The sequence below is a fragment of the Eptesicus fuscus genome, chromosome 6 (assembly GCF_027574615.1).
Source record: "Eptesicus fuscus isolate TK198812 chromosome 6, DD_ASM_mEF_20220401, whole genome shotgun sequence".
Taxonomy (NCBI): domain Eukaryota; kingdom Metazoa; phylum Chordata; class Mammalia; order Chiroptera; family Vespertilionidae; genus Eptesicus; species Eptesicus fuscus.
In genome coordinates this window covers 24,278,792-24,301,905 of record NC_072478.1, presented here as the reverse complement: position 1 = coordinate 24,301,905, position 23,114 = coordinate 24,278,792, and the positions used below count along the sequence as shown (strand labels likewise).

At 52.7% G+C, this 23,114-nt stretch overlaps 2 protein-coding genes and 2 non-coding genes across 5 annotated transcripts; 3 read left to right on the top strand and 1 right to left on the bottom strand.

The window, feature by feature from the left end:
* Nucleotides 1–2,912: 2,912 nt before the first annotated feature.
* P2RY11 (purinergic receptor P2Y11) lies at nt 2,913–9,671 on the top strand. 2 transcript variants are annotated; one of them, XM_008158073.3, is made up of 13 exons: nt 2,913–2,980; nt 3,066–3,236; nt 3,731–3,832; nt 4,022–4,072; nt 4,181–4,351; nt 5,077–5,153; nt 5,346–5,453; nt 5,543–5,666; nt 5,748–5,826; nt 5,937–6,066; nt 6,137–6,300; nt 6,380–6,463; nt 8,286–9,671. In XM_008158073.3, the coding sequence occupies exons 1-13, from the start codon at nt 2,963–2,965 to the stop codon at nt 9,386–9,388; spliced, it is 2,382 nt and encodes a 793-aa protein (XP_008156295.2). In that variant the 5' UTR covers nt 2,913–2,962; the 3' UTR covers nt 9,389–9,671. The 2 variants fall into 2 exon arrangements, with proteins under 2 accessions (XP_008156295.2, XP_027990465.2); XM_028134664.2 differs by lacking the exons at nt 2,913–2,980; nt 3,066–3,236; nt 3,731–3,832; ... (7 more) ...; nt 6,137–6,300; nt 6,380–6,463 and adding an exon at nt 7,063–7,102.
* LOC114228499 (small nucleolar RNA SNORD105) lies at nt 3,877–3,963 on the top strand. Its single transcript, XR_003614650.2, has one exon. It is a non-coding gene; the product is annotated as a small nucleolar RNA SNORD105 (small nucleolar RNA).
* On the top strand, nt 5,192–5,271 carry LOC114228500 (small nucleolar RNA U105B). The gene has a single exon (XR_003614651.1). It is a non-coding gene; the product is annotated as a small nucleolar RNA U105B (small nucleolar RNA).
* EIF3G (eukaryotic translation initiation factor 3 subunit G) lies at nt 9,665–14,396 on the bottom strand. Its single transcript, XM_008158103.3, has 11 exons — nt 14,321–14,396; nt 14,147–14,193; nt 13,536–13,619; nt 13,334–13,422; nt 13,141–13,200; nt 12,011–12,115; nt 11,730–11,919; nt 10,526–10,633; nt 10,262–10,398; nt 10,077–10,183; nt 9,665–9,792 (listed from the first exon to the last, which is right to left on the bottom strand). The coding sequence occupies exons 1-11, from the start codon at nt 14,338–14,340 to the stop codon at nt 9,777–9,779; spliced, it is 963 nt and encodes a 320-aa protein (XP_008156325.1). The 5' UTR covers nt 14,341–14,396; the 3' UTR covers nt 9,665–9,776.
* Between the last annotated feature and the right edge of the window lie 8,718 nt (nt 14,397–23,114).

The window sequence follows — 23,114 nt, the reverse complement described above, 5'->3', positions numbered from 1 at the left end:
GGCCCATTCACGACTAAACTTACACATCAAGCCCTAACGGGTTTGGCTCAGTGGATAGAGCCTCGGCCTGTGGACTGAAGGGTCCCAGGTTCGATTCCGGTCAAGGGCATGTACCTTGGTTGCGGGCACATCCCCAGGAGGGGGTGTGCAGGAGGCAGCTGATCAATGTTTCTCTCTCATCAATGTTTCTAACTCTCTATCCCTCTCCCTTCCTCACTGTAAAAAATCAATAAAAATATTTTTTAAAAAATAAAAATAAACTTACACATCAAGCAGGAGCTCCCAAGGGCAGAGCAGGGAGCAGGGTCCTCTCCTAGCCTCCCTCCCCCCCCAAAGACACCAGGCCCCACACTACAGAAAAGGACCGCCTTCTCTGGAGCTAGAGTGTGTAGCACCCACTGCCTACCAGGACCTCAGCCTGAGGTGAGGAGGCGGCCTGGGAAGCCCTCCAGCCAAGGAGCGGCCCAGGTCTCCCACAGGACAGAATCGGCCTCCACCGGCCCCGCCACCCGCCTGCCCTCTCACCTCTCACAACCAAGATCCTGAATCCAGCGAGGAGGCCCGTAGCAGGCACAGAAGTCAGAGGAGGAGCCAAGGGTCCAGCAGGGGCCTCTGAGCAGGGGAAGGGAAGAGGCCAGTGGGAGAGCAGGGGGGAGGAGACTTGGTAACCCCCCAACCCTACCAGCCCCCCCATCAGAGCCTGGGACTAGAGCTGTGATGCTGAGCCCAGGAGCTCTAACTGTAAATATTTAGCATTTTCCGCATGAGAATGGAGGCCGAATTGCCAGACCCTCCTGCCCAGGCCACCAGAGCCTGATAACACAGGTCAGTGCCCTGGACATTCCCCCCGTTAGCAGGACACAGAGCGTGGGAGGCTGCAGGCCCCAGGAAGCCGGGACGATCCAGCATCAGACACAGACACTTGCACACGCACAGAAAAGGACAACAGCCAACCTCTGCAGTGGCACCTGCTGTGTATTAGGCATGACTCTCAACTCTTTACACCTTTGATCTCATTTAATCCTTGCAACCTGAGCGGGCTTCTATGCGTAGCCCCATTTTGCAACAGGGAAAACTGAGCCTCAGAGAGGGTGAGTGACTTGCTCACGGACCCACAGACCAAAAGGGTCCACAGTGGGATCTGGCCCAGTAGCTTGGCTCCAAAACTTGCACATATATGTCGCGACAGTCACACAGCCCCTTGTGCTCATAACAACACATGCAGACCGCTGCACAAAGCAGCAAAGATAGACAGAATCTGTGTGTGCGTGTGTGTCTGGGTATTTGCCTGGCCCGTGCATACACAGACGCCTTTTGCCAGAGACATAACTGGAAACGTGACACAGATCCAGGCAGCAGTGTTCAAAGTATGTTCACACACACACACGTATACATCACAACTTAAAGGGAAAGGTCCTGTGGACTGATTGTGTCTGTACCTGTGTGCCAGACACATACTCACCCAGGGACACGAGGTCACACACTGACAGGCACAGAGACGCAGATCAGTGTGCTCCGGGTTGTATAGTGAGACACATACCTGCCCCCACCCACACCATAGTGCACATGTTTCCATTGTCCCCCACACACACGGTCACATCCTCACACTGGGCAAGTCATGCAGGGACAGACACAGGCAGAAGTAATCATACAGCCATTTCTCAGGGAACAAAAAGACTCACGCAGAGCCTCCAGAGCACAGGTCTGGGATCTGCAACCCGTGCGAAGGCCTCCTCCACCAGCAGCCTTTCCCACGTTCCTACTGTCCTCAACTCGCAACCCAAGTGGACTCCTGGGCTGAAAGAGGAAATGGTCCTCCCAGATTTAAGAGAGGCTGCCAAGCTGGGCTCCAGCCTGGACTGGGCCCCCCCACCCGCAGCCCCTTCCAGTTTCCCCCATTGGCAGCAGAGAGAGAAAAAAAACCTCCTAAGTGACAGAGAGGCTGACATAAGGGAGAGTCTGAAAGACAGGGAAGGGGAGAGACATGGGGGAAATGGGGAGTCTGGAGAGAGAGGATGTGAGAGAAATGGGGATAGGGACAGAGAGAGAGGAGAAAGATGGAAACTTAGAAATATTATTGAAAGAGAATTGATGGCAGAAACAAAGTTGGGGAAGAGGGAGCGACAGGGAGGAGACAGAGATGGGGAGGAGGAAACAAAGTGGGGGAAGAATTGGGGAGGGGGAGACAGAGGAAGAAGGAAGGCAAGAATTGGGGGAGGGAAGGCAGATGGGAGAGGAAGCAAATGGGACAGGGAGAGAGATGTTGGGGGGCATCCCTTCCCCTCACCCCAAAATTCTGGGGAAGAAGCCAGAGGCCTGAGGCCAAGACTGGGGCTTTGAGCGGAAACCGGAGATGAATTTTTCACCAAGCGCCGAATTGCTTTGAGTTTCCAGAGGTGATGTGGAGTTTCCATCCTCAGCCGGAGCGCAGACAAGACCCTCCGGGGAGGACAGCTGGCCCTCAGGAGCTGGGGGCCCAAATGAGTAATCGGCCATGGCGCTACCCCCTTTTCTGGTTGCTCCCCAAGCGCCTGGCGCCAGTGTGCCAAGCACTGTGCGTACATCGTCTCTCTTAATTCACGGGTCAGGACTTAAATGATTTATCATATTCACTTTAGGATACATTAGAAGCCTCGGGGTGCAGAAATTGGTTCTCAAAATCACACCGCTGGCGGAAATGACCAAGGCGGGATTCGAACCTGAGCTTCATTTCTAGGAGCGCTCAAGAGCTCCCGGAGCCGCGCGGCCCCGCCCCGGTTTCCATAGAAACAGGCACCAAATGTCTCCATAGCAATGCATCAATGATTTCCCCACCCCCACCACGCTATCTGGTGCGTACGCACACCCATGCGGTGACGTCATCGCACAGCGACGCCTCACGTGACCACCACTCCAGTGCCGGAAGTGAACGGCACGGCGCCGGAAGCGGCCGGTGGAAGGTCCTCGTGGAGTAGACGCCAGCATGGGGCAGTCGGGGCGGGTGAGGTGCGGCGGCCCGGGAGGCGGGCAGCACGGGCGGGGACCCCGCGGGATCCGCAGGGCTCACCTCTCACCTCTCGCCGTAGTCCCGGCACCAGAAGCGCGCACGCGCCCAGGCTCAACAACGCAACCTCGAGGCCTACGCCGCGCAGCCACACTCGTTCGTGTTCGCCCGGGGCCGCGCGGGTCGCGGCGTCCGGCAGCTCAGCCTGGACCTACGGCGGGTCATGGAGCCGCTCACCGCCACCCGCCTACAGGTCTGCACCCCCCGGCCCACCTTCACTGGCCTTTGAGGCTGCCGCCAACCTCGCGGGGCCTCATTTTCCTTGGCTAGAGAAAGGGTCCCTTGTGGGCACCATCGCCCTGCCTCTGAGCTTCGCAGCAGCGAGGGAGTGCATGAACGCACTCAGCTTAGGGCTTGGCTGGGTACTTGAAGTTTGTGGTTAAGAGGGGACTTTGGAATCAGCAAAGTTGAGTTGGAAACTTGACTTCTCTCAAAGGCCTGCAGCAAGTTAAGTAACCTCGCTGGGCTTTGGTTGGCTCATTTGCAAAAGGGAGCAACGCACGGTGAGGAAGGGACAGGGCAGCACTCGAAATCTAGAGGCAGTGCTCTAGACAAGGAGCATCCCACTCCCCTCTCACCCCCTTTTCAGAAAAACTAGATGCAAGAAAGGGCATAGCAGTTTAAGTTTATAGTCTTTGCTCAAAAGAGGAATGTCTTTGATGATTTCTTTACTTTTCTAATATCCAGATACGAAAGAAAAATTCTCTGAAGGATTGCGTGGCAGTGGCTGGGCCCCTTGGGGTCACACATTTCCTGATATTGAGCAAAACGGAGACTAATATCTACTTTGTGAGTGGATTCCTGCACCCATCTCCCCCCCATACCCTCCTTCTCCCCCAGCTCTCTTGATGAACCCATGTGCCTCTGAGCTGCCATGATTCTGGCTTCAAAGTAAACGCTCTGAAGAGATGGGGCAAAGGTTCCCCCTCCTGCTCCCTACCTGGATGCCTCCACCCTCATTGATCCTTTCTTCTGTAGAAGCTGATGCGCCTCCCAGGAGGCCCCACCTTGACTTTCCGGGTCAACAAGGTAAGGCTCAGAGGTGGTAATGAGAACCATGTGGGGCAGGAGCTGGGTTGGGGAATGACACCAGCCATGTGTGCTTGGTGATCACCCACTCCTCACCCCGCCCTGCAGTACACATTGACACGTGACGTGGTCTCCTCGCTGCGCCGCCATCGCATGCATGAGCAGCAGTTCACCCATCCTCCCCTCCTGGTGCTCAACAGCTTCGGCCCCCTTGGCATGCACGTGAAGCTCATGGCTACGATGTTCCAGAACCTGTTCCCCTCCATCAACGTGCACAAGGTGGGCAGGGCCTGGGTGGTGGCGGATGTGGGTGGATGGTGCAGGTAGCAGGTACCACACAGGCCCTGGGGTTGACTGCTCAGTCCTCACCTCCCACACTGAGGCTGAGAGTTCTGACTCCCAAAATCAAGTCTCACTTGCATTGTATGTCATGGGACTCCCTTTGAACTGCCTTCCCATATGGCAGGTGGAAAATGCCAATATTCTTTTTTTTTAATATATTTTTATTGATTTCATACAGAAAGGGGGAGAGAGAAAGAATCATCAATGATAAGAGAATCATGGGTCGGCTGCCTCCTGCACACCCCTACTGGGGATCAAGCCCGCAACCTGGGCATGTGCCCTTGACCAGAATCGAACCTGGGACCCTTCAGTCCGCAGGCCAGTGGTGCTTTCTTGAGTGCTAGTTTAAGCAGTGTACGTTGTGTTGTCATGCCCCGCCCCCCTTAGAGAGGGAAACATGCTGACCAGTGAAGTTACTAGTCTCAGGTTAGTTATAAGGCAACAGTTCCTAAGCCCGGGCACCAGTGGGCCTCAAATTCTGCTTGTTAGATATGGTCATCAGGGCGTTTGGAGTGGGCGGCCTTGGTGGGTGCTGGAACCAGGTTTCTAGCCAGCAGTCCATGGACACCACTTGCAGCCCCATCAGTCCCTGCTGGGCTGGCTTGGCCTCCAGTATGCAGTGGGGCCTAAAGGCAACTGCCATGGTGCCGTGCCCTTTCCAGGTGAACCTGAATACCATCAAGCGCTGCCTTCTCATCAACTACAACCCTGACTCCCAGGATCTGGATTTCCGCCACTAGTGAGTACAGGGGCGGGGCGTAGGAGGGGTGTGGCGCTCTGTGTGCGGCTGATGACAGTGCTGCTGCTGAGGCTCAGTGATTGCTCAGTCTCAAAGTAAACGCCCTGACGCACCATGAAAATGGGAGAGGGTAAGACTGGCCTCTGGCTCTGTGACTCCTAACCCCCCACCTCCTCACTCCGGCCTCTGCAGTAGCATCAAAGTCGTCCCTGTGGGCGCAAGTCGTGGGATGAAGAAGCTTCTCCAAGAGAAGTTCCCCAACATGAGCCGCCTGCAGGACATCAGCGAGCTGTTGGCCACGTGAGGAAGGGGCAGAGGGGGAGGCTACCATGGTCCAGGGGACCCCAGGAGCCTGGGGTTCCCTGCTGAGCCGTGTGTCCCTGGCACAGGGGTGCGGGACTGTCAGAGAGTGAGGCAGAGCCCGATGGCGAACACAACATTACGGAGCTACCCCAGGCCATCGCAGGGCGCGGCAACATGCGGGCCCAGCAGAGCGCCGTGCGGCTTACTGAGGTGAGGCCCGGTGGCTGAGGTGACTTCCTCCAGCAGCCCCGGCCTTGTAGAATGACTGACTCTTCCTCCATGTCCCTCCAGATCGGACCTCGGATGACGCTGCAGCTTATCAAGATCCAGGAGGGTGTCGGGGAGGGGAACGTGCTCTTCCATAGTTTCGGTGAGGTCAGGGCTGGCGGGCACAGGGCCTGGGGTCTGCGGCCCCCCAGGGAGGGTTGTTAGGTGCAATGGGCACGCCTGGATCTTGGTGAACCATTTCTTCTTTCTAAGTGCACAAGACCGAGGAGGAGCTGCAGGCCATACTGGCAGCCAAGGAGGAGAAGCTGCGGCTCAAGGCCCAGAGGCAGGAGCAGCAGGCCCAGAATGTCCAGCGTAAGCAGGAACGGCGAGAGGCCCACAGGTGTGTGGTCGGCGGGTGAGGCGGGTCCCTGGTGCGGGCTGCCACACTGACCAACATTCCTCTCCTCCAGGAAGAAGAGCCTGGCGGGCATGAAGCGGGCACGGGCAGAGGCCGATGGGGATAGCGATGCTGAGGACCCTGGGGCCCCCCCAGAGGCAGAGAGGGCCGGCCAGCAGGAGGAGGAGGATGAAGCTGAGTATTTCCGCCAAGCAGTGGGCGAGGAGCCTGACGAAGGTGCTTGGCAGGGATCGGTGCAGCCGGGCACTGGGACCTGTCCCTGCCCCGGTGACCCTGACACCGTGTTTCTTCACAGACATGTTCCCGAAGGCCCAGCGGAGACGGACCACCAGGCCTCCAAGCAAGAAGCAGCGGTTAAAGCAGCGGAGGCCAGACCGTGGCAGTGACCACAGGCCTCCAAAAGCCAAGGGCAGGCCCTGGGGGACCCAAGCCAAGCTGGGGCCTCGAGGGGCTGTTCAGAACTATGGCAGAGGCCGCGCACAGCCACCTAAGAGAGTGGCCTGAGGTTGGACCTGAGCAGTGGGTGAAATGCCCCAGATTGGGGCCCCAGAGATGCTGCCCTGGGCTCCTGCCTGGGTGTTCAGGTGCAGCCCTCAGTTTCCTTTCATAAAGGAGCTGGTTCCCCAACCTTCCTTCTAATAAACACTGATTTCCCATGAGTCAGAGGCTGCAATTGGAATGAGGGGTTCAGAGGCCAGTAGCCCCTGGGAGTTGGGCCTGGCAGTGTAGAATGTGAGTGTGGAGCTCAGATTTGATCCTGGTCGTTGGTGTGTCTGGGTCCTGGGCCCCTTCCCAACCCCCTCAGACTGAGGGTTCCCGCCTGCAGAGGCCAGGTCTAAAGATTGCCATGAGGAAGGAAATGGGCTGTCGCCGGGCCTGACTAGACCTGACTGTGGGTGGTGGGTGGAGCTGTGGAGGGAGCGGCCTACGGGCTGCTGCTCACTGGGGGAGGGACCAGGACACATTGTGGGCAGGAGACCCAAAGGCCGGGCGAGGGCCATGGCGGACACAATGTCAGGTGAGGAGGGAGCACAGGGCCCTGGCCCCGGCCCCGGCCCCTGTGTATCCCAGGCTTGGGGTGGAGGTGGGAGTGGGGTTGGTGTAAGAAGCACGTCTGAAGTGTAGCTTCCGGAGCCCTGAAGCAGAGAACTAGGAACGGGAAGGCAGAGGGGAGGGGGTGGGAACAGTCTGATGAGAGATGTCTGTGCACGTCCTGCCTTCAGAAGGAACTTGTTCCTGGGGATTTTACTTAAACAGTGATCAGAGATATAGACTGTTTTGAGAGAGAAAATTAGGGAAGTGGCGGACTAGGGTGCAGTGGCAAGGTTAGGATGGTCAGAATCAGAGGAAGACAAGCCTTCGGGATGTCTGTGACTCAAAAAGAACCGCCAGTGCAAAGGCCCTGAAGCAGATGTGCCTAAGAAACACCCGGGAAGCAGACTGGAAGTTGCCGGGGGAAGATAAAAGCCAGTGGGTTGGAGCCAGACCTCCCTCAGGGCCTTGTGGGATGAGGCAAGCACTGGCTTTTCCTCCCAGTAAGGAGGAACCCCTAGAGTGGTCGGAGCAGAGGCACGTGGCCTGGCAGGTGCTCACAGGCGCCCTCTGGGGGCTCTGGGAGAGTAGATCAGGTGAGGATGGGAGCTGGGAGACGGCCTAGGCAACTGTTGGTCCAGATAGAGGACGTGGGCTGGACACAAGTGGTGTTAAGGGGGTGACAGATCTAGAAATATCCATCAGCTGCCTCCTGCACACCTCCTACTGGGGATGTTCCTGCAATCAAGGTACATGCCCTTGACCGGAATCAAACCTGGGACCTTTCAGTTCGCAGGCCCACGCTCTATCCACAGCCAAACCAGTTAGGGCAAAGGGGTACAGATCTTGAAGATGGGTATTTGCTGATGGATTGCAGTGGGGTCTGAGACTCACAACTCCTGTTCTCCATCCCAGTCCTGAAGGCTCCCAGTCATTACCGGTTTACGTGGGTCCTTTGAGGGCAACAATTCCCCCTGGTTCTTTAGGGTGCAGGGAACAAAGTGAACTCTGGGCTTGACCTTTCTAGGCCTGATTCCCTCCATAGAAAGGAGCTGGACTCATAAAAGTCCTCTTACCAAGTGGTCATGCAGGCCTGGTGCACAACAGTACAATGCAGCTCTGAAAGGGGCCACAGTGAGGTGGGGACTCAGCAACACCCTCGTCCACAGGTGCCCCACCCTGCCCAGCCAACATCGCTGCAGCTGCTGACCGGATCCTCAGTGGCTTCCAGGAAGGCTTCCTGTGGCCCATGCTGGTGACCGAGTTCCTGGTGGCCGTGGCTGGTAACAGCCTGGCCCTTTACCGCTTCGGCACGCGGGAGCAGCGCCCATGGCACCCAGCTGTGATCTTCTCGGCCCAGCTGGCTGTCAGCGACCTGCTCTATGCCCTGACACTGCCCCCGCTGGCTGCCTACTTCTACCCACCCAAACACTGGCGCTACGGGGAGGCCATGTGCCGCCTGGAGCGTTTCCTCTTCATTTGCAACACGCTGGGTAGCATCATCTTTATCACCTGCATCAGCCTCAACCGCTACCTGGGTGTCGTCCACCCCTTCTTCACCCGCAGTCACCTGCGGCCCAAGCATGCCTGGGCCATTAGTGCTGCAGGCTGGGTGCTGGCGGTCCTGCTGGCTGCACCCACACTCAGCTTCTCCCACCTGACGACACCACAGCAAGAAGGCAACTGCACCGTGGCCAGGCCTGAGGCCTGCATCAAGTGCCTGGGGACTGCGAGTGACAGCCACCTCAAGGCCTACAGGGCCTATAGCCTGGTGCTGATGGCACTGGGCTGCGGCCTGCCGCTGCTGCTCACCCTGGCAGCCTATGGCGCCCTCAGCCGGGCCGTGCTACGCAGCCACGGCATGACAGCAGCCGAGAAAATGCACGTGGCAGTATTGGTGGCCAGTGGTGTGGTGCTCTATGCGGGTTCCTATCTGCCCTACTTTGTCACACTGGTGATCAACGTGTCGGCCCGGCAGCGCTGGAGAGCCCGCTGCCCATCCTTTGTGGACGAGACTCAGGCTGTGAAGGCACTGGACCTGGGGTCCTATGTGGGCCACCAGGTGACGCGGGGCCTCGTGCCCCTGGCCATCTGCATCCACCCGCTGCTCTACATGGCTGTAGCACCCAGCGTAGGCTGCTGCCACCAATGCTGCCTCGGCTGCAGGAAGGGCCGGGCCTCAGAGAATGCTGAGCGCTCCAGCCAACCCCTGGCCCTCACTGTCACAGCCGCCAAAACCTTGGGGCCCCAGTCCCCTGAGCTGAGCCCATGACCTCACCTATTTGGAGCCTCCTCCCCACAAGGCACTGGGACCCAGCAGCCGAACGGGTGAGAACACAGCAAGAATCAACCCACTTCCTCAAACAAAGGCCCGTCATGGGAGCAGTGAGCACTCAGGCCAGACGGGCAGTCTGGGCAAGATTTCTGCCCACAGCACTAACCATGCGCAGGGCTACAGAGCAAACCCATGCAGGGGGAGGGGAAAGGGGAGGGCTGCCCCCACCTGCCACAGGCGGGTGATATTCATGTATAAACAGAACACGCATAGGGCAATTGGAGCCTTTTTATTGCCCTTGGTGTTCCCTGCTTGGAGAGGTCGCCTTCTGTTGCCACAGGGTCCTAGGGCCAGGTGCCAAACAGCAGCAGCAGTGACAGCTGGTTTAGTTGGTGGATGGCCTAGAGAGGAAGACAGGAGTGATGAGAAGGGAAAGTGTGGGGGCTTCAGGCCCCAAAGGGAGTCCCAAGACACCCCACACACACACACAAAACTGGGGCCTCAGTGGGGGAGGGGCAAGACATGGAGCCACACCATCAGTGACCAGCCTGACCCTGGATGGCAGTGGCCCCTCAAGATAAAGGACAATAAATGACTTGCACCTCACAACAGGCTTGGCAATTATTCAACTGGTGTGGGGCTGTGTCAGCTGTCACATGGTGATGGGGCAGGGGAGGGGTCTTACTTGGCCCACTCGACGTTGAGGATGAGGTGGTCGTAGCCAAAGCCGGACACTCCGGCAATGGCGCGGGCAGCGTCCTCACGGCGGTGGAAGCTGATGAAGGCAAAGCCCTGGGGAAGGGGAGAAAAAAGGGAGTTCAGGCCACAGCCAGACGGATGAACCCTCCCCGCTCATGGCCACCAACCCACCTTGGACTGGCCAGTGGTCTTGTCCTTCGCCAAGTAGATGCGGGAGATGGAGCCGAAGGGTCTAAAGAGCTCTTGCAGGTCTGTCTCACGGGTGTCCTCTGACAGGTTGGTGACGCGGATGGTGGCATTGTCATCAGCTGGGCATCGGCAGGAAGAAGCAGCTGTCAGTGGCCCGGCCAGCTTGGGCCCCACCCACAGGATAATCACTGGGTGCTGGGAGGTGGCTGCCCACGGGCCAGCATCAGGGTGCCCTCACTGCCTCACCTCTGCGGTTGGGCTGCATGGACTCCCCACGGCGGCTGGCCCCGTCCCGCAGGCTCGGTGGCACGTACTTCCCTGTCTTGTTCTGGGCCGCCTGCACAGGCTCCAGCTCTGGAAACCACAAGCACAGTCGGGTGAGGCCTCACCCTAGCACAGCAGAGGGACAGACCCACCCAGGATGCCGGCATTTCCAGCCCTGACCCAGCCCAGGTGCTGTCTGTCAAAGCCCAGGCATCGGGTGGTCCCTCAGAGACCTGGTGGCCACATCCAGGAAACCAGCAGCACACAGAGCAAGAAGCCATAGGTGTTGATATGGTCTGAGGAGCCCACAGGGTTGAGAGCCAGAGGAATGCCCGCCCTAGCCAACAGAGGAACACAAGCACGTGGGGCAGGGACAGTCCCTGGGTCCCACACACACGGCAGTTAAGTAGGCTGCACACAAAGGTCAGATGGAGACTTGTGCCAACTCAAAATCACCATCAGCCGAAACCGGTTTGGCTCAGTGGATAGAGCGTCGGCCTGGGGACTGAAAGGTCTCAGGTTCGATTCCGGTCAAGGGCATGTGCCTTGGTTGTGGGCACATCCCCGGTGGGGGGTGTGCAGGAGGCAGCTAATCCATGTTTCTCTCTCATTGATGTTTCTGACTCTCTATCCCTCTCCCTTCCTCTCTGTAAAAAACCAATAAAATATATTTTAAAAAAAAAATCACCATCAGCAAATCACACCGAAGGATGTGGACTATGGACAGCCACGTGTGTGACTACTCATAGGTGTGTGTGTGCACACACAAAAACATGCACAGGTGGCAGCCGTGTCCATGGTGGACAGACACAGCACACTCATGTCAGGACCATCACAAAATCAGCAGAATTACGGGGTGAGTCTCACATACAGGGGTCCACCACCTCCCAATCGTGCACAGTGTAGTTACACACACAGGCACGCACACGGGTGATTCTCACAGCCCCCAACAAGAAGAGACAGGTGACACCACCAGCAGTCACAGCAGCCACCTGGCTAGTCTCTCTCTCACACACAAACAGGGACTGTGACCACAGCCTTTGCAGTGCTGACGCTGTAGTGTGGACGATGATCAGAGGTGATGGGGACAGCCATTCACACAAAGCAGGTGACAACCTAGGACTCACAGCACCTCCCCACCCCACTTCCTCCCTGACCTGCCAGCCCCACCCGCAGGCCCCATCACCTCCAGGCAGTTTCTCCTTCTCGCCGGTGGACAGGCCCAGTTGCTCAGCCAGCTCCTTCTGCATGGGCCCCAGCGTGTCCTTGTAGGGACAGCGGGTGGTCCAGTGGTCGCCCTTGCAGATACGGCAGGACACGATCTTCTGGCCCTTGAGCTTGTTCATTGGGTCCTCCTCCTCCTGGCAGTTCAGATCCTGGCAGGGCAGACGAAGGCAGCTCAGAGGGGGAAGCCACATCACCACCACCAACCTGGCTACCACCACCCCGCCCTGTTGCCCCCCTTACCTCCTTGCTGGTGATAAAAGTCATGGACACATCATCACTGACTGTGGTGGTGGCCACATTGGGCCCTGGTGGGTCAAACTCTGAGTTCCCAAACTTCTTCCAGTTCTGGGCGCAGGGCAGAGTGGGGGACAGGTCAGGACAAGGGCAGAGCAGGCAGGCCCTCCCCTCTGGACCCCAGACCCCCTCTCAGGGTGTTTTGGCCTTAAATCCATTCTCCATCCTCTCCAAATGCGTGCCAGACCCTGTCAGCTCCAGGAGGCCAGGGCAGCTCTCAGCCTCATGTTTTATTTATTTATTTATTTTTTTTTAATATATATTTTACTGATTTTTTACAGAGAGGAAGGGAGAAGGCTAGAAGGATAGAGAGTTAGAAACATCGAAGAGAGAGAAACATCAATCAGCTGCCTCCTGCACATCTCCCACTGGGGATGTGCCTGCAACCAAGGTACATGCCCTTGACTAGAATCGAACCTGGGACCTCTCAGTCCGCAGGCCGATGCTCTAGCCACTGAGCCAAACCAGCCAGGGCGTCAGCCTCATGTTTTAAATGAGCAAACGAAACTCAGGGGGAAACAGCTCCAGTCAACACTTCCTAGGGGGCCATGCAGCTGGTAGACCAGCTCCCAATAGGGAGTGATACTCAAGAGGAATGCAGGGGTCACCCAGACCCGAGGGGCCTTGGGCTAAACAACCTGAGCCCCAGCTTCCTCCCCTACAAGGTGGGGACCACAAATGCTCCCCTCATCCCTGTGTTGCTCTGGGGAACAAAGGAGAAAACTCCTTCTACAAAGCATATGGCATGGGGTCTGGCACAAAGTGTGAAGACAACTGTGCCAAATCTATTTATTGCTATCACTTCTCCTGCTGCGACCACCTCAGGGGAGCTCTTGACTCTGTTCCTCCTGGTAGAGAAGCCAAGAAGAGTAAGAAACAACCTCACCCACTCCTGGACTTTTGGGGATCCCAACAGAGTGCAAGAGTGCAAACACCCCTAGGCCTCAGTTCTCCAATAAAAAAGGTAAACCAGTTACACCTCACTTCTGAAAACAAAGGCACTTGGAAAAAGAATTCTTCATTCCTCTGAGTCAGCCCTTAGGGACCCCCAAAGCAAGGAAGGAGCAGGGTCTTACCTTCCTCCTTGCAACTGCCTTGGAGGCCTTCCGGGTCTCAATTCTGAAGGTGCGGACAATCTGGATGGGAGAGGAGAGGTGTGGGCTTCCCATGCCTCAAGGCTCCTGGGCCCAGGGGACCTTCCTCACCAACCCACCCAACACATACCACCCCCTCCTGGTCCAAGTGCCCCACCTCCTCACCCAGCCTCACCTTGAACTTCTTGCCATCTTCATCTATCTTGTACTCGGTTACTGTCTTGATGTTTCCATTGATGACCTCCTTGGGTGCCGGAAGTGGAGCTGGGACAGGGGAAGGGGTGAGAGGAACTGATGAGCCCTATGCCATGGGGATAAGGAGGGCATGTGGTTAGGGAGAGAGGTGGTCCAGGGATGGAGTGGAGGTTGTCACTCACCTCCTGGCAGTAGCTCCGGCTCTGGGCTCGTGTCGCCAGTGGCCAAAGGGATCCCCTTGAGGAGCTCGCTGGTGACACATTTGTCTGTGAGAGGGAGCGTGGGGAGAGGGATGAAGTGGAGGGGCAGGAGTTCCCAAGCTAAAAAGGGACCTTTGGGATGATGCCCATACCAGGAGCTGAAAAAGGCAGGACCAAGGCCAGAGGACTGGCCAGGAATGCCCTAGGACAACGAGAGCTGGCTGTTATAACCTGGAGCAATTGCAAGGATAGGGTATCCTTGGCATGAAGGCAGGGGCAGGCCACCAGGGCATCCGGGCGCTGGCACAAAGCGGGAGGCAGACTGTTACAACTTCCTCCGCGGAGCAGAGGAGCGGCTGTGAGGACTTGGGCGGTGGCATGGGAGGAAGAGGGGCTGGCCAGTGAACATCTGGAACTGGCGATAGCCTGGCCCATGTAAGGATGGCGCGGGGCAGAGGCTGGCTGGGAAGGGAAATGCGGGGTCTGACGCGGTGACAAGGTCGGGGCGGGGGGCGGGGGGCGGGGCTGGAGCAGGCGGCAGTGGCCGGGCCGGGGGCTGGCCGCGGTGACCCGGGGCGACCAGGCGTACTCACCGTCCTCTACCTCCTCCTCTACCTGGTCGGCCCAGCTGGGCTTCGAACTGCGGGGACAAGTTTGTGGAGTCAGCGAGGCCTGGCTCCCGCGGCCTCAGCTCACCCAGGCCCCATAATACCCTCTAGGACTCCCCCAAAACGCCTCCCGGCCCCGCTCCCCGACCCTCAACTCACTCAAAGTCTCCGGTGGGCATTGCAAAACTCCTCCACGCAGCCCAAGCCTGGGCCAGAGACCGGAAGTAAGGGGAGAACAAGACTTCCGGTTCGTGGCCTACACCAGCCCGCCGCAGCGCCCACAGCGCCCCCTGCAGCCAGGGATGCCCGCTGTGCGAGCGGCTGGGCGCTGGTACCCAAGTAGGTAGGAGCAGAGGGGTATCTCAGGGCTTAATCCATTACCTTTAAAAATGTTTCAAAATCCCAGACAAGAAAAGAACTAAAGAAAAATACACAAGAAAAAAGGTGAAAAAGAAAAAGAACCAAACTAGTATTACAAGAAATGTTAAAGGGACTTCTTCAGGAACACGAAGGAAAAAAATATAAAAAAACATGAATAATAGAATGGCCATAACAACGTACCTATAGATAATACTTTAAGTGCAAATGAATTAAATGACCCAATCAAAAGACATAGGGTAGCTGAGTGGGTAAGAAAACAAGACCCTTACGTATGCTGCCTACAAAAGACCTGCTTCAGATCGTAAGACACACAGAGGCTGAAAGTAAAGGGATGGAAAAAGATATTTCATGCAAATGGAAACAAAAGAAAAGCTGGGGTAGCAAGACTTATACCACACAAAATAGGTTTTCTTTTTGTAATCTCACTCGAGGGTGGTGAATTTTCCATTGATTTTTGAGTGGGAGGGAGGGAGAGAAGGAGAGAGAGAGAGAGAGAGAGAGAGAGAGAGAGAGAGAGAGAGAGAGAGAGAGAGAGAAAGAGAGAGAGAGAGAGAGAGGTTGCCTCCCGCACCCACCCCAACCGGGAATTGAACCCATGACCCTTCCATGTGGGCAAATGCTCTAACAACTTAGCAACACTGTCCAGGGCCAAAATACACTTTAAAACAAAGGCTATAACAAGAGAAAAGAGGGACCCAACAAGTCCACCTCTGAGTATTTATCCGAAGAAACCCAAAACACTAATTCAAAAAGACATGCTTGGGTGGGAAGAGATCAACCAAAGAACTTGCATTCTTAAGCCATGGAGACAGACAATAGGGTGGTGACGGCCTGGGGTGGGGGCTGGGGGCAGGCTAGAAGAGGTCAATGGGGAAAAAGGAGGACATATGTAATACTTTCAACAATAAAGATTTTTTAAGAAGACATGCACCCCCATGTCCACTGCAGTATTCTTTACAATGGCCAGATACCAAAGCAACCTAAATGTCCATCAGTAGAAGAATGCATAGAGAAGAGGTGGTACATATATACAATAGAATATTGCTCCACCATAAAAAAAGAGTTAAATATTGCTATTTGCAACACCATAAATGAACCTAGAGGGTATTATGCTAAGTGAAATAAGACAGACAGAGAAAGACAAATACCACATGATTTCACTTATGTATGGAACCTGGAAAAACAAACAAATGAACAAACAAACAGAAACAAACTCATAAATACAGACTATTGGTTATCAGATGGGAGGGGATTGTGGGGATGTGTGAAAAGGGCCAAGGGATTAAGTTGTGCAAATTGCCAGTTATAAAAACAGTCACAGAGATGTAAAGAACAGGGAATATAGGCAATAATATTGTAATGACTATGCCTGGGGTCAGATGGATACTACATTTATCAGGGGGATCACGTTGTGAGTTATATAAATGTCTAATCACTATATTATACACATGAAACTAATATAATATTGTGTGTCAACTGCAATTTAAAAATTAAAAAAATATTTTTAAATTTTTAACTGTCAATTATACCTCAATAAAAATAGTAAAACAATTTAAAAAATAAAAAATAAAATAATTAATACTAACAATAAAGCTCATTCATTGAGCACTTGCTGTATGCCAGGCACTGTGAAGAGGGAATTATCACTTCCATTTTGCAGCTGAAAAAACTAAAGCTAGTCTTCCTTGTCCGGAGAGAACTTCTCTGGTTCAGATGAGCCAGATGCCAAGTGGTCCCCTCAACCACTCTCCCTTCTTTTCTTTGTCACATTCTTGGCTCTCTGATATCATCTTTTCCATTTATTTGTTTATTGTCCAGCTCTCCCTTTAGGGCATACGTTCTTTTATTTTTAATATATTTTTATTTATTTGAGAGAGGAAGGGAGAGGGAGATAGAAACATCAATGATGAGAGAGAATCATTGATCGGTTGCCTCCTGCATGCCCCACACTGGGGATCAAGCCTGTAACCCAGGCATGTGCCCTAAACAGGAATTGAACCCTGACCTCCTTGTTCATAGGTTGATGCTCAACCACTGAGCCAGGCTGGCCGGGGAGGGCATACAGTCTCAATGTGGTTGATATGGCTCCCACGGGGGCCAAAATTAATTCTTGGGGGGCAAAAAAAAAACAACCCTCAAATACTACAATGGCTTGTGGCCTTCTAAAGCCAACCCACCCAAATAAGCATTTAATTTCCATAATTAGAGAGAAATTGAATGTAATTGGATTGAAATTGATTTAAATTAAATTTTGAGATAATTCCACTTTTTTCTGTAGAAGGGCAATAATGAAAGAAAGTTTGAGAAACACGGCTCCAGAATGTCTGCTGCAGAAAGCAAACATTTGCCCGCTCTGTTCGCCGCTGGGACCCCAGTACCTACAGGATACTTGCTCAATTAATGGGCGTTTGGGGCAGGGTGGGAACCACATTATAAAGGATTTTTAAACCACACTAAAGAATGTAGGCTCTTTAACCTATAGGCTGTGGGTGTGGGTGAAGTCACCGACATATTTTGAGTGGTAACCCAGTGTGACCAGATTTTCTTGTGAGAAAGATTATTCTGGAAGCTTGAAGAGGATAGAGTGGAAAGGATAAATTAGCAAGAGACCTGAAGGAGACAGAAAATTACTGAAAGAAAGAGGGTGGTCTGGAAATAAGGATGAAAATATAAAGTTTGTACAAAGAACCAAGGCACATTTGTGCACTTACTCAAATTTACTCCAAGAAATGCAAAATCCAAACAACATAACAGATGGGCAAAACTTTTAAAATGTGATATTACCCAAGAGTAGAGAAGATGTAGAGAAGCAGGCACTCACACACATTGTCGGTACATGAAATTAGGCAAACTTTTTGGATTGAAATTTGACATCTACTAAAACTTAAGCTGCACGGATGTCTTTTCCTTTGAGCCAGGTAGTAATTCAGCCTGTGAGGGAAACTTGTAAATGTTTAGAAAGATGTGAGAATACGACATCCATGCAGTAAAGTTCATGATAGCAGAACCCAGGAACGTCCAGGTGTCCATTCCTAGGAGCTGGTTAAATAGATTAAATTACACTCTGCCATAATCGATGAGATGTTATGCAGTCTTTAAGGAAGTAGATCCATTTGTGCTCATGTTAAAAAACATGCCAAGGTAAGAGGAGGAAGCAAGATGTAAAATGGCATATATTATGGGAACCAATTTGTGTACATCTTTAATAGCACCTAGATATGTGGATGCATGCAAACTATTTTCAGAAAAGAAATATCAAATTGTTCCTGAGGGATGCTTTGAGAGGAAGGCATCAGGGGAGAAAAGCTTCTTTTTTAGCCTTTTCCGTTACATTTAAAATGTTTACCATGTGTATGTATTATTTTGATTTAAATATGAACATATACATAAATATAGAATCATTTACTTTGTATACATTAGATGTGAATATGTAGTATGTATTTATGTAATACATGTGAGATGTAATGTGCATGTATTTTTAATATGTTTTTAGTAATTTTAGAGGAGAGAGAGGAAGGGAGAGGGCTAGAGAGATAGAAACATCAACAAGAACCTGCAATCTGGGCATGTGCCCTGACCTGGAATTGAACTGGTGACCTCTTGGTTCCTAGGTCGATGCTCAACCACTTAGCAGGAGCCAGCCGATCAATGATTCTCTCTCATCATTGATGTTTCTATCTCTCTCCCTTTGCCTTCCTCTCTGAAATCAATAAAAATATATTTTTTAAGAAAGACTGGAAAACGAAAACTACACAACCATCATGAATAAAAAATTAGCTAGATGTTGCTTCGCCCATATAAGCACCAACCCTGGAGAGAAACTGCGCTGCCCAGACAACATTAGCCAGTAAACATGGATGCTTCTGGGTGTTTCCATTTGGCCTCATCTTTACTTCCTCTCTTTGTATTTTTCTGTATGAAATGCTTTTTGTTGTTGTTGTTGTTAATCCTGACCGGAGGATATTTTTTCCATTGCTTTTTATTTTTTTTCTTTATTTATTATTACATATGTGTCCTTATTCCCCCATTGCCCCCCACTCCCCCACTCCCCTACTCATGTCCTCACCCCCACTGTTGTCTGTGTCCATTGGTTAGGCTTATATGCATTCATACAAGTCCTTTGGTTGATCTTCCATTGCTTTTTAGAGAGAGGAGGAGAGACAGAGAGCAAAACATTGATGTGAGAGAGACACATCAATTGGCCACCTCCCACATTCACCCCAACTAGGGCCCGGGATCGAGCCTGCAACCCAGGTAAATGACCCTGACCAGAATCGAACCTGGATTCTGCCTGCAGGCAGACACTCTAACCACTGAGCAAACCAGCTAGGGCTGGAGTACTTTTTCTTAAACATCAAGCATGTAACATTTTTTTAATATATATTTTTTTATTTTAGAGAGGAAGGTAGAGGGAGAGAGAGATAGAAACATCAATGATGAGAGAATCATTGATCGGCTGCTTCCTGCATGCCCTCCACTGGAGACCAAGCCTGCAACCTGGGCATGTGCCCTTGACCGGAACCGAACCCAGGACCCTTTAGTACGCAGGCCAACACTCCATCACTGAGCCAAACCGGCCAGGGCAAGCATGCAACATTTTTATTAAAAAGTCAGGTATTTCCCAAGGGTAAGTAAAAGGGAACCTGAGGGAGCCCAGGGCAGTGGGGAGAAGCCTAAGTGAGGATGAATGGGTGGCGCCAACATTCTTCCCACACCCAGCATCTCCAAAGGACAGCAGCCAGGACGAGAGCACGCCGCCCTGCACTTAGAACGGGGAGGGACGCCATCCTCTGGAAACTGCAGCAGCTGCAGGGGGTTCGCTGTAACCCACCACATGGATTCCACTTCTCTGTATTCTCCATAAGAAACGGAAACGCACGTCCACCAAAAAGCCGTGTGAGATTACGTACACACATGTTCGTAGCGGCTTTCTTTATAACGGCCAAAACCCAGCATTAGCTTGCTAGGGCCGCCATAACCAAGTACTATAGTCTGGGTGGCTTACACAGAAATATATTTTCTCACAGTTTGGGACGATAGAAGTTTAAAATCAAGGAGTCAGCTTTCCTTAGCTTGTTGCTGGACGTTTTCTCTGTGTCTTCACATGGTCCTTCTAAAGACGCCAGTTTTTTTGGATTCATGACCTCACTTTAACTCAATCACTTTTTAAAAGACCCTTTCTCTAAATACACTCACATTTTGAGGTACTGGGGTTAGGGCTTTAACGTATGAATTTTGGGGGAACGCAGTCAGCCCATAACACAACTCATAAATCCATCAACAGATGAAGGAACAAACAAAAATAAACTGTGGCCCGGCTGGCGTGACTCAGTGGTTGGGAGTTGACCTATGAACCAGGGGGTTATGGTTCAATTCCTGGTCAGGGCACATGCCTGGGTTGCCGGCTCAATCCCCAGCGTGGAATGTGCAGGAGGCAGCCGATCCATGATTCTCTCTCATCATTTATGTTTCCATCTCTCTCTCCCTCTCCCTTCCTCTCTGAAATCAATAAAAATATATTTTAAAAAATAAACTGCGGTCCATCTGTATGATGGAGTTCTACATAGCAACAAAAAAAGGGGAAACAATTAATACCCACAACTGATCTACACAATGACATGGATGCACGTGACAGACACAAAAGGCCAGATACCGTAGATTCCCTTTGTGTGAATTTCTCAAACAAGCAAAACGAAGCTACAAAACGAACCGACAGTTAACAGGAATCATTACTGTGATGATCTCTTAGCGGGAGGGCATGGGTTTGGGAAGGGCACCTGGCATCCGTCCAGGGTAACAGGAATTGTCTACATCTGATTTTGGTGGTTGGTGACACGGACAAATACACACGTGAAAAGAACGCCGCTGCACATATGAGACCCGTGCACTTTCACCCTGGCCACTGTGGCCCAGTTGGTTGGGTGTTGTCCATGCACCAAGAGGTCACTGGTTCAATTCCTAGTCAGGGCACATGCCCTGGTTGCGGGCTCGGTCCCCAGGAAGGGGCATGCAGGAGGCAGCCGATCGATGTTTCTCTCTCTCTCTCCCTCTCCCTTCCTCTCTCTCTCTCAAATACATAAAAACATATTTTTTTTTTAAAAAAGCTGTGCACTTTAATAATAAAATTTGAAAGGGAACGAAGCCAGGTTCAAAGTTACTTATCCCAATTCTCTGCTTTAATTATTTGCGGCATTTCTCACTCTTAAAAATCACCTCATTTGTGGAGTTTGTCTGCCTGCCTTGTCCTTGAGGCAGTGTGGCGGGTGTTGGCCTGCCTTATTGCCATGTGTCCAGCCCCAGAGCGGGGACTGGCATAGAGTGGGGAGTGGTTTAGTGGCTGTCTGATGCTGTGTACTGTGGACCCTGAGAAAGAAGATACTGACAAAGAAGGGCTCCTGGTGCCCTGGCCGGTTTGGCTCAGTGGATAGAGCGTCGGCCTGTGAACTGAAAGGTCCCAGGTTCGATTCCGGTCAAGGGCACATGCCCGGGTTGTGGGCTTGATCCCCAGTGGGGGACTTGCAGGAGGCAGCTGATCCGTGATTCTCTCTCATCATGGATGTTTCTATCCCTCTCTCCCTCTCCCTTCCTCTCTGAAATCCAATAAAAATGTATTTTTAAAAAAGAAGAAGAAGGGCTCCTGGTGGCTAACTGGGCTTAAAATGTAAAAAACAGAGCCTGCCCCTGGCTGGGTGGCTTGGTTGGTTGGAGTGTCGTCTGTACACCAAAAGGCTGCAGGTTTGATTCCAGGTTAGGGCACATACCTAGGTTTCGGGTTCAATCACCGGTCAGGGCACATACGGGAGGCAACCAATTGATGTTTCCCTCACATCGATGTTTCTCTCTCTCTCCCTCCCTTCCTCTCTCTCTAAAAATCAACAGAAACATATCCTCTGGTGAGGATTTTTAAAAAACCCCACAAAAACGGAGCCTGGCAGCCATTTCCACACAGGGGCCTCTCACACCAACTGCACTCCAGGGAGAGGCCTGCACTGAGCTGCCTGCCTCTGCACTGACGCGCCTGCCGGCTCTGTTTCTGCCATCGGAGCCAGCCCCGATAAAGGGGTGCCTGGAACCCTGCTTCAGCCCACAGGACGGAGGCTTTCCCATCCAACCGGGGCTGTGCCGCTCTGTCCCCCATCAACATCTTCACCGATCCATCAGGACAGCTCATTTTTGACCAGTCAGGACAGTGCCACTTGGACCAATCCAATGAGGATTTGGAGTCCGCGTTTGTGTGAGGATGGGCCAATCAGTGACCAGGAGCAGGGGACTTCTGTCTGTAAAGCCAACCCCCCTCTGGCCTGGGAGCACACTTTCCCTTTTGAACCTAGGACTGAAGACTGAGTTTCCCTGGCTGAGCGGAAACACCAATGAACAGACCAGTACAGCGCAAAGCGGGCTGGCAGGGAGCACAGCAGACCCGGGAGGGGCGGACTGTTTACCTGGAGAGGGGCCTGGCCCCGGGGCTTCACAGCCCAGTGACACTATATACATTTTCTTCTTTTTTTAAAAATACATTTTATTGATTTTTTTTACAGAGAGGAAGGGAGATGGATAGAGAGTTAGAAACATCGATGAGAGAGAAACATCAATCAGCTGCCTCCTGCACACCCCCCTACTGGGGATGTGCCCGCAACCAAGGTACATGCCCTCGACCGGAATCGAACCTGGGACCCTTCAGTCCACAGGCCAACGCTCTATCCTATCCACTGAGCCAAACCGGTTAGGGCCACTATGTACATTTTCCATTAGTGGTAGCAGATGGCTACGTGTGAGTGTAGACAAAGCCCACAGGCACTTTATACATGTGCATGATAATGGTCACTGTGACAATGACAGAGAGGCTTCCTCATGATTCAGAAAGGAGAAACAATGCCGACCCTTAACTTTGGTGGTTGTGGAATTCGTTGTACTTGTTCTATAGCCAGCCTTTCTCTAAAACCTCCAAACATGCTTGAGGGAGAAAAGCAGGTAGCAGATATATATGTACAGTAGAATAGCATTTATTTATTATTTTAAAGACATGCCCTAGCTGGTTTGGCTCAGTGGATAGAGCATCAGCCTGTGGACCAAAAGGTCCCAGGTTCGATTCTGGTCAAGGGCACTTACCTTGGTTGCGGCCTCCTCTGCGGCCCGGGCCCTGGTCTGGGAGTGTGCAGGAGGCAACCAATCGATGGGCTTCTCTCACATTGATGTTTCTCTTTACCTTTCCCTCTCTCTTCCACTCAATGGAAAGATATCCTCAGGTGACGATTTTAAAAAAAGACACAGAATACAAGGCTTATGGATGCGCAAAAACCATGGACAGGAAGGCTGTATCTGGGGAAGAAGTATTGCAGGTTCGATTCCCAGTCAAAGGCACATACCTGGGTGCAGGTTTGATCCCGAGCCCCGGTTGGTGCACATTCAAGAGGCAACCAATCAATGTCTCTCTCACATAGATGCCTCTCTCTCTCTCTCTCTCTCCTTCCTCCCTTCCACTCTCTAAAATATCCTTGGATGATGATTAACAAAAATTTAAAAATGATAAATAAAAACAGGGGAACCAGTGATATTCCTAAGTAGAACAACT

What these genes read in the sequence shown, in the direction of transcription:
- P2RY11 (XM_008158073.3), top strand. An exon ending in ATCAGCGAGCTGTTGGCCAC is followed by an intron (nt 5,454 to 5,542) that starts GTGAGGAAGGGG and finishes TCCCTGGCACAG; the next exon opens with GGGTGCGGGACTGTCAGAGA. An exon ending in GCAGCGGAGGCCAGACCGTG is followed by an intron (nt 6,464 to 8,285) that starts GCAGTGACCACA and finishes CCTCGTCCACAG; the next exon opens with GTGCCCCACCCTGCCCAGCC.
- EIF3G (XM_008158103.3), bottom strand. Translation starts at nt 14,340, where the DNA reads ATGCCCACCGGAGACTTTGA. An exon ending in AGAGGAGGAGGTAGAGGACG is followed by an intron (nt 13,620 to 14,146) that starts GTGAGTACGCCT and finishes TCCCTCTCACAG; the next exon opens with ACAAATGTGTCACCAGCGAG. An exon ending in AAGATGGCAAGAAGTTCAAG is followed by an intron (nt 13,201 to 13,333) that starts GTGAGGCTGGGT and finishes TCTCCCATCCAG; the next exon opens with ATTGTCCGCACCTTCAGAAT.